The sequence below is a fragment of the Cucurbita maxima genome, unplaced genomic scaffold (genome assembly GCF_002738345.1).
Source record: "Cucurbita maxima cultivar Rimu unplaced genomic scaffold, Cmax_1.0 Cma_Scf00001, whole genome shotgun sequence".
NCBI lineage: Eukaryota > Viridiplantae > Streptophyta > Magnoliopsida > Cucurbitales > Cucurbitaceae > Cucurbita > Cucurbita maxima.
The window spans coordinates 10470724-10486043 of NW_019272017.1; the positions used below are offsets into that span (position 1 = coordinate 10470724).

The 15320-nt window shown below is 36.1% G+C and overlaps 1 protein-coding gene and 1 pseudogene across 3 annotated transcripts; one reads left to right on the top strand and one right to left on the bottom strand.

Annotated features, from left to right (window-relative positions):
* Positions 1 to 15320, bottom strand: part of LOC111487991 — a 601695-nt pseudogene that overhangs the window by 424915 nt on the left and 161460 nt on the right.
* On the top strand, positions 8822 to 14829 carry LOC111489877 (myosin-3-like). 3 transcript variants are annotated; one of them, XM_023138307.1, is made up of 6 exons: positions 8822 to 9278; positions 11778 to 13221; positions 13313 to 13389; positions 13604 to 13715; positions 13805 to 13921; positions 14254 to 14610. In XM_023138307.1, the coding sequence occupies exons 2-6, from the start codon at positions 11803 to 11805 to the stop codon at positions 14608 to 14610; spliced, it is 2082 nt and encodes a 693-aa protein (XP_022994075.1). In that variant the 5' UTR covers positions 8822 to 9278; positions 11778 to 11802. The 3 variants fall into 3 exon arrangements, with proteins under 3 accessions (XP_022994075.1, XP_022994076.1, XP_022994077.1); XM_023138308.1 differs by having other exon boundaries at positions 11803 to 13221; XM_023138309.1 differs by lacking the exon at positions 8822 to 9278 and having other exon boundaries at positions 11803 to 13221; positions 14254 to 14829.

Consider the following 15320-nt stretch of genomic DNA (forward strand, 5'->3'; position numbering starts at 1 on the left):
ATATATACAATATATTTAACCATATTTTTGTTTTATTTACGAATTAAATAGAAAGATAGAATCGGAGATATTTAAATAAGATTTAAATATTTTATTCAATATGTGTCGGAATTGATTGAATTAATGTTAAATATTAATTAATTTGTTTAATTAATAATTTAATAATACTTTAATTTAAAATTAATTATTTAAATTAATTGTTGAATTAAAATGGAGAAAGTCAAAATGTTGACTTCACTCAATCGAAAAATACATGTTTGAGTTAGTGGAATATTGAGTGTCAATATATGATTTAACCAAACTTGCATGTTTGCCACACAATCCCACAAATTTGAGTGGAATTTTGAGTGTCAAAATTTGGTTAACTCAAAATTGCATGTTTGCCACATAATTCCATACATTTGAGTGAAATTTTGACGGTTAAAATTTGGTGATCTCAAGTTTGCATGAACATGCAAACATGACTCTATAAATAGGGTGATCAAAGTACATACAGTATTCTTGAAAAAAAAAAAGTTTGGAAACAAATTCTCTCTTCACATATACTAAATCCCTTCCAAGTTTAATCACTCATCGGATTCCACAATCACGTTCTAAGGTCGGAGAATAGTAGGAAAGACACTAGTGGTGGTTCGTAACCGGTTCGTGAGAAAAAAGGAATTTGAACTACAAAAAGGTTACTACTTAAACTCCTTGAGTTTTAATATTTATGAACATGCTAGTTAATTTACTATAATTGATGTTCTAAAAGTGCTTAAGATCCAAATTGCTTCCGCATGTGTTACAACAACACCATCAATTGGTATCAGAACAAGTTTTAGGCACTTTATTAACATTAATTTGAGCATGGTGGGTACCATTTCATGAATGAAAATTGTGGAGGCTAAAGTAGATGTTTATGGTTTTGACATTTTTTTATGGTTCCATTTGATACAATTATTGTAATTGGCATAATGTGTGTATGAGCTTTAATGAGTGAAGAAAGGTTTGTAATTTTTATGAAGTCATTAGAGTCTATTTTAGGTTATAATTGATCGATAATGGAAATGATGGCAAGTTGAACCGAAGGAGAAGAAGGAAGGATTTTTGCTTCCTGACCTAACCCGACCCGCAGCAGGCTCGAGGGAGTGGATCACGTTATTTTTTAATTATTAATATAATAATTTAGTTAATTGCTTGCTTTAAAATGCCAAAACCAATCCACTCTAGCGTGTTTAATTAATTATTCAGTGTGAATGTATGTTTTAATTAAATAGAAAATGTATATGCATAAAGTATGTCATATAGATTTAAAATCCCACCATAGGCTAAACATATTTCATGCATTCCAAGTATGTTATAAGTGTTATAATGAATAATGTGCATATTTAGGGTTCCATGAGTAATAGATATAAATTGTTATATTACTGCATAGAATTGATGATTATATAATTGTTATATGAAGCATGTTAGATGCATGTTATAGGTTATTTTCAACATCATAAAATGAGATAGACATTAAAATCTATAATAAAGATAAGTGCATGCTCATTTAGGGTTAAGAATCCAGTACGATCAATTTTAATAGTTAAAATAGGTCGATATCTTGAAAAATTTTGATTATAAGAAAGCTCACTTGACACGATCTTGTCTAAGGCTGAAGGTACTTAAGTTGACGGTTAACGGAACACCTGCTCTGGAGATTGGGCAAGTACTTGAGCTTAATTAGCCTAGTTTTATGAGCATGTGTGAGTGATGTAAGTTTTTTTTTGGAAAAATCACCTAGACTTGGGTTATATTTAGTTAGCCAAAATATACTTAAGTAATGAGTATACACAACCGTCTAAAATACTTAGTGGGAGGAAAAAGGTATATGAGGTATATCCTTTTCTTTTTTTACGCTCTTTGAAAAATTCACACCGTGAGATTCATTCTCGGTCTCGTGTCGCCCTGGGAGCGGCCTCCATTTGAAAGACATTTGCATGAATCAATAACAAGGTGAATAGAGAAAGTATTTATAGTAAGTGGAATGAAATATATCAACAAATCCTATGGTCACCACCACTAAGTTGCACTGTGAGATTTCCATGTTCCGCATGCATGTTGCCCTAAAGCAACTACCTATTCGAAGGTTCGTAACATGGGAGAAGGAACAACTCAAACTCTAGAAATGGATAGGATTTCTTAGGTGCATTACCAACTTTGGCTTTTTCATTGTGGGAGCCAATCTCTAAGGTCTGAAAATGGTGGGTCACACTTACAAAGAATTACTAAGAGTTAGTATATTTTTGCCAAAGTGGCAATAACTAAAACACTATGGGAATAAGAGTTATTCTAGGATTAGTGTTTAAGTCAAGAATGTCTTGGTTTAGTAAATGAGTGATTGGCTGCCCCTCGTTAACAGTTACTCAGACTCACTAAAGTATCGTTGCAAATTAATAATTTTTGGGTACATTATTATATTTGCTAAACTTGATTGATTAAAAAGGATTAGGTTAATTCACTAATAGAATTTTCTTTATATCACAACATGACAAGCTCAATAGTACAATTACTCGCTTCTGAGAAATTAAACGGCAACAATTACACAACATGGAAATCAAACCTAAACACAATAATTGTAATTGATGATTTAAGGTTTGTTTTAATTGAGGAATGTCCTCTAAACCCCAACTCAAATGAAAACCGAACAGTTTGGGATGCATATGACAGATGGACAAGGGCAAATGACAAATCCCGAGTGTACATTTTAGCCAGTATATTTGATGTTTTGGCTAAGAAACACGATGTTATGGGTACTGCTAAAGAGATTATGAAATCTTTGAAAGGGATGTTTGGACAACTATCCTTCTCCCTTAGACATAACGTCATAAAATACGTTTACAACTGTCGTACGAAAGAAGGGACCTCAGTTAGAGAACATGTCCTGGACATGATGGTCTATTTCAATGTGGCAGAAGTAAATAGAGCTGTCATTGATGAGAAGAGCCAAGTTAGTTTTATCATGGAGTCTCTTCCGAAGAGCTTCCTACAGTTCCGCATGAATACTATGATGAACAAGATAGAATATAACTTAACTGCTCTTCTCAATGAGCTACAGACTTATCAGTCCCTCTTAATGAACAAGGGACAAGCAGAAGAAGCAAATGTTGTTGTCTCTAAGAAATTACTACGAGAAGCAAATGTGTATAATGTAATNACTCAAAATTAAAAAGAAAAAATAAAAAAAAATGAAAATTGTCTAGATTGAGGAAGGGAGAGGGACTGATAAGTCTGTAGCTCATTGAGAAGAGCAGTTAAGTTATATTCTATCTTGTTCATCATAGTATTCGTGCGGAACTATAGGAATCTCTTCGGAAGAGACTCCATGATAAAACTAACTTGGCTCTTCTCATCAATGACAACTTTATTTACTTCCGCCACATTGAAATAGACCATCATGTCCAGGACATGTTCTCTAACTGAGGTCCCTTCTTTCATACGACAGTTGTAAACGTATTTTATGACGTCATGTCTAAGGGAGAAGGACAGTTGTCCAGATATCCTTTCAAAGATTCTATAATCTCTTTAGCAGTACCCATAACGTCGTGTTTCTTAGCCAAAACATCAGATATACTGGCTAAAATGTACACTCGGGCTTTGTCATTTGCCCTTGTCCATCTGTCATATGCATCCCGAACTATTCGGTTTGCATTTGAGTTGGGGTTTGAAGGATATTCCTCAATTAAAACAAACTTAAATCATTAAATTACAAGTATTGTGTTTAGGTTTGATTTCCAAGTTGCGTAATTGTCGCCGTTTAATTTCTCAAAAGCGAGTAATTGTACTATTGAGCTTGTCATGCTGTAATATAAAGAAAATTCTAGTACTGAATTGACTTAATCTTTTTTAATCAAATCAGGTTTAGCAAATGTAATAATGTACCCAAAAGTTATTAATTTGCAACGATACTTTAGTGAGTCAGAATAACTACTACCGGGAGGCAATCAATCACTCATTTACTAAACCAAGACATTCTTGACTTCAACACTAATCCTAGAATAACTCTTTATTCCTATAGTGTTTTAGTTATCGTTACTTTGGTCAAGAATATACTAACTCTTAATAATTTTTCATAAGTGTGACCTGCCATTTTCAGACCTCGGAGATCGGCCCCAACAATGCTATCGAATGAAAAAGCCAAAGTTGGGAATGCACCTAAGAAATCCTAATCCATTTCTGGAGTTTGCGTTGTTCCTTCTCTCATGTTACGATCCTCTAAATGGGTAGTTGCTCTAGGGAAACATGCAGGCGGAACATGGGAATCTCACGGTGCAACCTAGTGGTGGAGATCATAGGACGTGTTGATATACTTCCTTCTCCCACTCACTATAAATACTTTCTCTATTCAACTTGTTATTGACTCATGCAAATACCTTCCGAATGGAGGACGCTCCCAGGGCGACACGAGGCCGAACATGAATCTCACGGTATGAATTTTTTTAGAGAGCGTAAAAAGAAAACGATGTATCTCATATACCTTTTTCCTCCCACTAAGTATTTTAAACGATTGGTATACTCATTATTTAGGTATATTCTGGTTAATTAAATACAACTTAAGTCTTGGTGATTTTTCTAAAACTTACATCACTCAAGCATGCTCATAAAACTGGGCTAACTAAGCTCAAGTACTGGTTCGATCTCCAGGTAGTAGGTGTTCCGTAAATCATCAATTTAAGTACCTCCAACCATAGACAAGATCGTGTCAGGTGAACTTTCTTGTAACCGCAATTTTACAAGACATCGACCTATTTTAACTATTAAAATTGATCGGGCTTTGTTCTTAACCTTAAGTGAGCATGCACTTATCTTTATTATAGATTTTAACGTCTATCTCGTTTTATGACGTTGAAAATAACCTCTAACATGCTTTATATAACAATTATATAATCATCCCTTCCATGCAATCATTTAACAATTTATATCTATCACTCATGGAACCCTAAACATGCATACTATACATTATAACACTTACAACATACTTGTAATGCATGAAACATGCTTAGCCTATGGTGAGATGTTAAATCTATATGGCATACTTTATGCATATACATTTTTTATTTAATTAAAACATAGATTCACAATGCATAATTAATTAAACACACTAAAGTGGACTGGTTTTGGCATTTTTAAGCAAGCAATTAACTAAATTATTACATTAATAATTAAAGATTAATGTGATCCATTTCCTCGAGCTGCTGCGGGTCGGGTTGGGTCGGGAAGCAAAATTCTTCCTTCTTCTTCTTTGGTTCAGCTTGCCATCATTTCCATTATTGATCAATTACAACCTTAAATGAACTCTAATAACTCCATAAAATTTACAGACCTTTCCTTCACTCATTAAAGCTCATACACATTAGGCTAATTATAATAATTGTATCAAATTGAAGCATAAAAAAATGCCAAAACCATAAACATCGACTTTAGCATCCACAATTTTTCATTCATGAAATGGTACCCACCATTCTCATATTAATGTAAATAAAGTGCCTAAAAACTTGCTCTGATACCAATTGATGGTGTTGTTATAACACATGCGGAAGCAATTTGGATCTTAAGCACTCTAAGTACATGAATTATAGTAAATTAGCTAGTATGTTCTTAAGCATTAAAACTCAAAGAGTTTGAGTACTAACCTTTTGTAGTTCAAATTTCTTTTTCCTCACGAATCGGTTTCGACCCACCATTAATGTCTTCCCTACTATTCTCCGGCCTTAGAATGAGATTGTGGAATCCGGTAAGTGACTAGACTTGGAAGAGATTTAGTATATATGAAGAGAGTTTGTGATAAGATAAGGAACCACTACAAGGGGAGTAAGATTCGGATTACTTTGTTGATCGAATATCTCAAGGCAAGAATATTGTTTGAGATTCGAATCACTCCACAAGCAAGATCGATCATGTCTAGCTTGAATGATTCTTGTTGATCAAATATCTCAAACACTTGTTTGAGATTCGAATCACTCCACAAGCAAGATTGATCATGTCGAGCTTGAATGATTCTACATGTAACCTAAACTACGTAGAATTGCAAATAAACTTAGTCATTGGCTAAAGAAAGCACAAATGCTCCTTTTACTATATATAGCCTCAAAATGAAACTACTGAAGACGCAAGAGTGGTAACATCCATACTTAATGGTCATAATTAACCATTATGTAATTGTAAAATAAAAAGTTAACTCTAAATTACTCTAATTTGTAACCCACCCAAAATTTATAACAATCAAACTTCATTCTTCTACAATGTGACATGAATTGAAACATTTTTTGATAATTTTGACAACCTTTTCTTCACATCTTCATTGAAATATATTGTATGATTGATGTTTTTTTGGTTCATATCAGTTTGTGAGGGATTTTCTCAAGGTTTTTCCCAAGAAGACTTTCCATATACCTTGATCACTCTATTTATAGAGTCATATTTGCATGTTCATGCAATTTTGAGATTACCAAATTTTGACACTCAAAATTCCACTCAAATTTGTGGGATTAAGTGGCAAACATGAAGTTTGGTTAAACCTAATTTTGACATTCAAAATTCCACTAACTCAAATATGAATTAAATGATTAATTAATTCAAATCCCAACCCAATCAATTATAGCACATAATCATTATGAATCCCTATTTATAATTAAAATATTTAAAATTTATTTAAATATCTCCGATTCTCTCTTTTTGTTTAATTCGTAAATAAAACAAAAAAGAGGTTAAATATATCGTATATATAAAGCGCATATTCCCTAATTCGAATTCGAACACTTCAAACTCCCTCGTCACACTATTCTATGGTTTAGTTCGATATGAGCTAGCAGGGGGACCTAATGGACCTATAGATCATGGGCTCCAATGATCCGAGATTAACCGGCTAAACTCATTAACCTTGTTAACTAACATTAATTAACTACTACGACACTCTACTATAGCCTAGTAGTCGCACCCCTCACTAAAGATATATTTCTGTCCATTTGATATAACCATAATTAGTAAGTCGATCTTTCACAAGTTGTTCGTAACTAGGGTTGGGTCAATTTACCGTTTTACCCCTGAAGTTACTTCTTGTTCCTTATGTCCACCGACCCTCTAATGAACAATTGGTTTGTGGTCCAACCAGTAAACTAAATCCCTCTCAGGACAATGAGAGGGTGGGGCCCCTTGTTCAAGACCTGAAATCAGTACTTAAGAGAACAACCTCTCTACTATCCTAAAAATCGGTAGGAATGAATTCTATCTTGCACCCTATGTTGCTAGTTATTCACCCAGTCTTACCCCTGAAATGGGAGGCTTATTGAGCCGACGAACTTAAGCCACTCTCACCCATGCAAATCTAAGTATAATTCTGAATAAAAGGAGTTCATGGTTAGCTCATGATTAAGATCAAGTTACCTAAGTCATTGAATGAAAAAGTCAGTCTCAACAATAAACGACATTATAAAGTGAGAGTGATTTTCTTCATGGTCCGTTCTTATGCAATACTCATTGCATAAGACGCCTCTACTCACATGTCTCCACATGTACAATTTAGTGATCACATTGTTTATATCATATACAAAAGTGGGCTACATCTAGTGTCCCCAAGAAAAGGTACTCAGCCTTGTCCCTGTACTATAAATCATTTTGACTATATACTTGAATTTGATCCACTCTTATGTCTTTACATATCGTTGAAGTAATCATACTATAGTTAGAGTGTTCTTAGCTTATTGGATTTAGATTAATAATAATCGTAAAATTCACTTTATTCAATAACAATTTTTACTGCATCAATAATAACTTTGTTGACAATACAATATGTTTTTGTTTATAAACTATGAGTTTTAAGACATAAAACCAAACAACGACTATAACATGTCATGATATGTTTTGAAATAAGGAAATCTATGATGCACAATCTCATTATGTCATGTCATTGAAGTTATGATATATATGAAATGATGTATAAGAATTATGTACGCATAATTACCTGATTTAATTTGTTTGGAAAGAATGGAAGTTGTCTTGCATCATTTATTATGTCATGATAGAAAGTATAGGAACCTCATGCATAACTGTGTGTTCACGTGTATCGAGATATTTCTCCATTATGATAAGTACGAATGAGTATACTATGACTAATTATGACCATCATATTTCCCATTATGATACAACAGTCATTATTCCCTCTAGGTGTCATGCAATAGCCCGTCAGCGAGTGCTAGCTCAACCTGCAGAGCTAGGGGGTACGCGATCCCGCCTGATGGGTCCACGTTCACATGTGTAGAGAAGTACTACATATCCAATTTAGCCAAACTAGTGTCACTTACTACGTATTTCTTAAAATACCAAGTCTGTGCTACTCTTATGGTAAAGGTAAGACACCCCTTGTACGGATGACGGTAGCGTCGTGATAAAGGCCATGGAACTAATGTTAAGGTAGCTACATTTATGTTTATTTTGTAGGTTAGATTAGTACATTGTGTTATTCTTCTCTTTATTAGGACATTTCGAATAAGGGTAAAAAAATCATTTTTTAGTTAAATTTCCAAATTCTCGCTCCACCCCCATTTACTACATAGGTTTCAAAGTCAAGGGTAAAAACTATATTCTATTCTTTATTATTTTATTAGAATGTTTTAGAAATTATAATAAAAATAGAATTGAGATCGTACGGCTGTGATCTACTTGATCTTCATCACCTAAAACATGGCAGCCATCGGGATTTCCGATGTACAAAGGTAGGGTAAATCGCATAACACACGATCATATCACCGGTGCTGTATAAATAGTTTTCTGTTAAAAAGGCAATGGCAAAAGAAGACTGGTTGGTAAATGGTAGCCATCGTCCTTTTCTTCTATGCTCCGTCCTTCGGTCCTCCTTTTTTCTTTCTCCATTGAATTTAGATTCACCGACGGAAATCCTTTTCATCCAAGTTTAAGCTTCATTCTCAAGTAATCGCAATCCAAATCCCTTTTCATTTGCAACTTCGGCTACCCATTGATCTCCGGCGTCACCCATCCACGCACGCGCGAGTTCCATCCACCTATTGCGCGCCAACTCCGTCCCTCGTCAAACGGCGACGACGAGTTTTCCTCCCTTGGGATATCTTCTCTGCCGGTGCTTCTATTGGCGGCGACGCTCCTCCTGCGATGACAGCACCCAGATTCGCGACGGCGCGAACTACTTTTTGGCAGCTCGATGACTTTTGGCGGGGACGCACAACCCGAACCCATACGAATACAATTCGATAAGGACCCAATTTCTTTTCGGCAAGATTTAGGCGGTAAACCCTTTTGAATTTGATCGAAGTGTTTTAGAGTAGTTTCGAACCCTTGGAATTCCTCTCTATTTAGGTTTGGACTAGTTTCGGATTGATTGAACATAGTTTAAGGTCCACGTTGGCAACCCCTCCTCATAACCTTTTTGACTTTGATCAAGAATTTGGAACTGAGTTCGAACCTCGAAATCTTGTCTTTCTTGTTTCAGGAACCGTTAGAATAGGCTAGGAATGCTTTACAACATTTGTATGTAGTTTTTATTGGTTGAGTCTGTTTTCCCTATGCCTTATATGGTGTATGTCTTGTTTGATTTTTTTGATAATTATGATTTATATAATGCCATTCTTGAACTCTTTGATATTTGGATGTGTTTGAACATGCTGAGGTGTTAGTTATAATATTGTGATGTTGCGCATGCTGTGGTGTTGTGATGTTAAGATTGACTGGAAAAGCATGATGAATGTGTTCATGTGGTCTTTCGGCTAAGATCATGGTCTCGAAAGCATGATATAGGTTTGTCCATTCTTGTGAGACTGTGAGTCTTATTAGTGAGAAAAGGGTTAGAGGACTTCAAGTTTTGAGAAAATGAAGTGAGGTATATTTTTTTGAATGGGAAATAATTTCATTGATGATATGAAATTACAAGATACAGAAAATGGGAAACCCCCCAAGGATAGATCTATAACAGGCTTCCCTAATTAGAAAGGAGGGAAGCAAAGCTGTAGTGATAGAAAAGGAGAGAGCATTTACACCAAGATACAACCATATTGACCATAGCATAAAAAAAATCTACAGAAAGATCATTCCTTATCTTGAAAGATTCTTCTATTTCATTCTTGCCATATAATCCAACAAAAGGTTCTGATGAAGTTCTCCCTAGGAGTCTCCTTTCCCTTTTGAAGGGTGACCTCCTAGAGTGTAACTTGGAAGCAACTTGGGATCATTTGGTAGGATCCTTTGTCAACAAGAGAGGGTAAGGTGATATTCCAGAAGCTCACGCCAAAATTGCAAGAGAGAATCAAATGACTTTGTGTTTTTGAACTTTTCTTGTTGATTTCACACCATTGTGGGTAGAGAACCAGGTAAGGCATCCTTCTTTGTAACTTGTCACCTTTAATAATAGCTTTGTGGGAGAGTTCCTGACCTTTCCAAATCTGCTCGTAAGGCTTTGGTACTTTGTCTTTGCTACAGGGGAAGGATCACGAATGAGGGAGCTAGTAGTAAAAAACCAATTGGATTTTAGTTCCCATATTCTCTAACAATTTCGGTTGAAAGAACCACTAAAGATAGGCAATGTAAAAGGGAGGCATATTCATCAATTTCAGCATCTCTTTTGGTTTCTTCTCAACTTGAGATTCCAAATACCCTTAGCATGCACCTGTAAGTCATGCACCATCACTACTTTACCAGGGGGGAGGTTATAAATAAGGGGGAATCTTCTATACATAGGCCCATTTCCAAGCCAAACATCGGTCCAGAAAGCAACCTTTATCCATCCCCAAGCTTGTTGGTCATCCATGTCCTAGATCAAAGTTGTAAAGTTCAAGATAGATTTCCATGGGCCTCTTGCTGATTCTACAAATGTTTGCCTAGGTTTTTTTTTGAGAGGTGTGATGTCATATATTGCATCATCTACTTTTCTCCCAAAGGCTGTTCCTCACCTTGGTACTGCCAAATCCATTTTGCCAATAGAACTATATTTACAAATGGTTGAGGCTTTTAAGTTGGTGAATATTTGTGCATCTTGGGTAAAAATGGATGAGGGATGATACAAGGCTTTGGTACAACGGTCAATGATCGATGTGATTAGTCCGTAGAGCAAGTTTTGTGGTGACTGTGGAATACTAATATGTTGCTAAGTCATCATTGCGTCATCAATACAAACAATCATGGAGCAATGTAACAGCTCGAGGTCTTGAATACAAATGGTCAAGGGTCGAATGTTGAGTACTGTAAACTACAGAGAATCATTGAGGCCATGGGTACTAATGGTCAAAGGTTGATGCGACTTGAAGGAGTCAATCCTGAAGAGCTTGTGAATGCCAAGTAAGGAGAGTTATGGGAAATGGAGGTGTTTGAAAGAGCTTTTTGAGTTTGAGTTAGAAGATGAATGTTCATGACAGGAACATTATGCATAATATGGAGTCATATGTTGAGCATGTTTCTTATGTTACTCGCTTTCCATATAGTACGTGATTAGCTTGTATGTAAGATACATGATATCGTAATGTACGTTGTATGTTGTTTGGTGGCTCCTCTGGTGGGAGCTATGTACTGATTACACATGTACATACAGCCCTTTCCCATTGGTGATAAGGATTATTATGAGATTGGTGCTGTAAAGGAGGAGGTGTGATGAAAGTTACTATGTTTTACGTATATGGTTGAATTTAGTTTTTTGAATATTTTGTTGCTTGATCATTCTTTTACTAATTTTTCTTTAAATGAGTTTGTTGATTTACTTGGGATCAAGTTTGAAAATATAGTAATGTGCCTTAATGTAGGATAAAATTCCGGGGTGTTACACAGATGGCGAGTAGAGTTGACGAAGACGTAGATGCTGTGCTCAGTGATGTTGAGGGTGATGAACATCCTATTGTGACTCAGAATCCTTCTACTGAAGAAATCTCTGTTGAGAGGTTTAGAGAGATTCTTGCGGAGCGGGATCGTGAGCGGCAAGCTCGAGAAGCAACAGAGAATTCAAAATCAGAATTACTAGTGTCGTTTAATCGCTTAAAGGTGCTTGCCCATGAGGCGATTAAGAAGCGCGATGAGTGTGGGAGGCAGCGGGATGAGGCATTGAGGGAGAAGGAAGAAGCCTTGAAATTGAATGAAAAGGTTTCTGCAGAGTTGGCTGAGGCAAATCAGCAGAGAGATGAGGTCTCAAAGCTTAGGGATGAGATTACCAAGGAATTTGATGAGATCCTCAAGGAAAGGGATGCTCTGAGATCAGAAATTGGTAATGCATCCCATATGCTAGTGACTGGGATTGATAAGATATCTGCAAAAGTGAGCAATTTCAAGAATTTTACAGCAGGTGGGTTGCCTAGGTCTCAAAAATATACTGGATTGCCTGCAGTTGCCTATGGAGTTATCAAGAGAACAAATGAAATGGTTGAAGAGCTTGTTAGACAGATTGACACCACGGCGAAGGAAAGAAACGAAACCAGGGAACAAATGGAGCTTAGGAATTATGAAATTGCCATTGAGGTTTCTCAGCTTGAAGCTACGATTAGTGGGCTGAGGGATGAGGTTTCGAAGAAGACTTCTGTTATTGAAGACTTGGAAAACACTCTCACCGAAAGGGATAAAAAGATATCTGAAATTGAAGCAGATTTGTGTGGTAAATTAACTAGGGCTGAGGATGAAGCTTCTGAGCTGAGGCAGGTTGCGCAGGAGTACGATGATAAGTTAAGGAATTTGGAGTCAAAAGTAGAGTCCCAAAGGCCTTTACTTATGGATCAGTTGGGTTTCATTTCAAAAATTCACGAACAAATTTATGATATTATTAAGATAGTTGATGCCAGTGATATAGACCATTATGAATTTTCAGAGTCATTGTTCCTCCCTCAGGAAACAGACATAGAGGAGAATGTCCAGGCGTCGTTGGCTGGAATGGAATCTATATATGCATTAGCAGTACTTGTTATGGATAAGACAAGGAGTTCAACTCAGGAAAAGATTCGTGAAATTAAGAATTTAAATGAAACAGTTGCGCAGTTGCTCAAGGAGAAAGAACATATTGGAAATTTGCTAAGGAGTGCATTATCTAAGAGGATAACATCTGATCCCTCAAAAGCAAATCAATTATTTGAAGTTGCGGAGAATGGTTTAAGGGAGGCTGGGATTGATTTCAAATTCAGCAAGCTTCTTGGAGACGAGAATTTTTCAACATCTAGGGACAATGGTAAAGCAGTAGATGCGGAGGAGGATGAAATATTCACCCTGGTAAGTGCATTTGTGCCCTTTTTTATTATAAGCTTTTCCTTTAAATGATATCAAGTCTTAAATTTATTTTATGTTCTCATGTAAAATGCAGGCTGGTGCTCTGGAGAATATCGTGAAGGCATCTCAGATTGAAATCATTGAGCTACGGCATTCACGGGAGGAATTAAGGTACGAGAACATATATTCAGCAGTCTCTGAGTTGCTGATTTTCTGATTAAAACAAACCCTTGGACTTCGTATTTGTGATTCATTTTAGATATTGGGTTCTCACAGAAACGACCAATATTTATAGAATTATACATATGCATATGTAATCTCTGCTGATTTTGACCTGTAATTTCTTTGCTTTTTTTTTTTTAATTTTTATCTTACATGTCTTAAGGGCAGAGACAGTTGTACTTAAAGAGCGTCTAGAATCACAATCCAAGGAGCTTAAACTTAAATCGCTTCAAATTATGGAACTTGAAGAAAAGGAGAGAGTTGCCAATGAAAGTGTATGTAATTAAGTGTTCATTGATTGAATTTTAATTGTTCATTCGTTTCTGTTTATAAATATTGGGTTTTGGGTTTCTTTGTGATTTAGGTTGAAGGGTTAATGATGGACATTACAGCTGCGGAAGAAGAAATCATGAGATGGAAGGTAGCTGCAGAGCAAGAAGCGGCTGCTGGCAAAGCTGTAGAGCAAGAGTTTCTGGCACAGGTATGCTTGCTTCTAACTTGTCTGGCACAGGGTTGGGAGCATTGTTTATAATCTGAAAATTTAGATAACTTTTTTGGATAACTTTTTTGTTCATGAAAATTTAGATTATACAAAGCTTGTCTGGACCTGATAACTTGGTTACTAGTTCATACAAAGCTACTTCTTGTGCAGCCTATGATCAAGGGCTTTTATTCTAATTTGTAATTATGATTACTGAAAGTATTAGTCTTTTCCAGCTAAATACTTAAGAAGTTTTTGATTCTGGGAAGACAGTTTGTTGTTTGTAACGTCAGCATATTTTATGATAAGAGACTTGAATTTGGCATTGGCAGATCTCAGCTGTTAAAGAGGAAGTTGAAGAAGCAAGGAAGGTGATGTTGGATTCGGATAATAAACTCAAATTCAAAGAACAGACAGTAAATGCCGCTATGGCAGCCAGAGATGCGGCGGAGAAATCATTGAGACTGGCGGACGTGAGGGTGTCCAGGTTGAGGGAGAGGGTGGAAGAGCTTACCCGACAGCTTGAAGAGCTCGATAAACGAGAAGATTCGAGAAGAGGATTAAATGGGAGTAGATACGTTTGTTGGCCATGGCAGTGGCTTGGACTCGACTTTGTTGGCTCTCGCCGTTCTGAAACACAACACCAAGAGAGTTCAAACGAGATGGAACTTTCTGAGCCACTTCTCTGAAATATATTTCATTTTTCTTTCCTTTTATTTGGGTGTGGGTGGATGGGTTGGTGATTAGTTCTTGTATTTATTGTGAAAATGAAATGTTAGAAGATTATAGAAAAATACATCACGTGCCTTCTTTGGTATTGAATGCTCTCTCGGGTGATTGATTGTTTTTCAGATAACAGTTGCTTTGAGCAAATGTGGATATAATATTAAAACGCTATTCTTTCACAACAATGTTCTCTCCCATCTGACCTTTGCACATCATCTGATTCGTTCTTATTAGAAGATAGTAATGATTATGCATACAAGACTATCCATTATATCCGTCATGGAACTTGGACTACTGGATGGTATGTAACTGGCATAAGTTTAAGAGGCAACTTTGGAGATGGCGAGGCTGAATCTCGAAAAGTTTCGTCAAAGAGCAAACTTGATAATCGTGAAGAGGTGTTACGAACAACCAAAAAGTTCGGTAAGGCAAATAAGGAAGTCCAAACTCGAGAGAATAATGACCCAGCATAGTAAAACAAAGATGAAAAGAAAAAGACGGGTGCCTATGCTATGATGCTTAGTGTCATGGTTATGCTCGTCCAAGGTGTGTTGCTCATGGCCGCATGACCATGCCAAGCCAAACCCTTTATGTTTTTTCATGTCGTAATGCTCTGCTTTTGTATTTATAAGGGAGTATGATGTTTCAGCAAAATCATGTCTAGGCCTGCCAG

Excerpts from the sequence above, each read along its gene's own strand:
- LOC111489877 (XM_023138307.1), top strand. The coding sequence starts at position 11,803 with ATGGCGAGTAGAGTTGACGAAGACGTAGATGCTGTGCTCAGTGATGTT. Across the intron at positions 13,222-13,312 it reads AGGATGAAATATTCACCCTG|GCTGGTGCTCTGGAGAATAT; the intron begins GTAAGTGCATTT and ends TGTAAAATGCAG. Across the intron at positions 13,922-14,253 it reads AGCAAGAGTTTCTGGCACAG|ATCTCAGCTGTTAAAGAGGA; the intron begins GTATGCTTGCTT and ends TGGCATTGGCAG.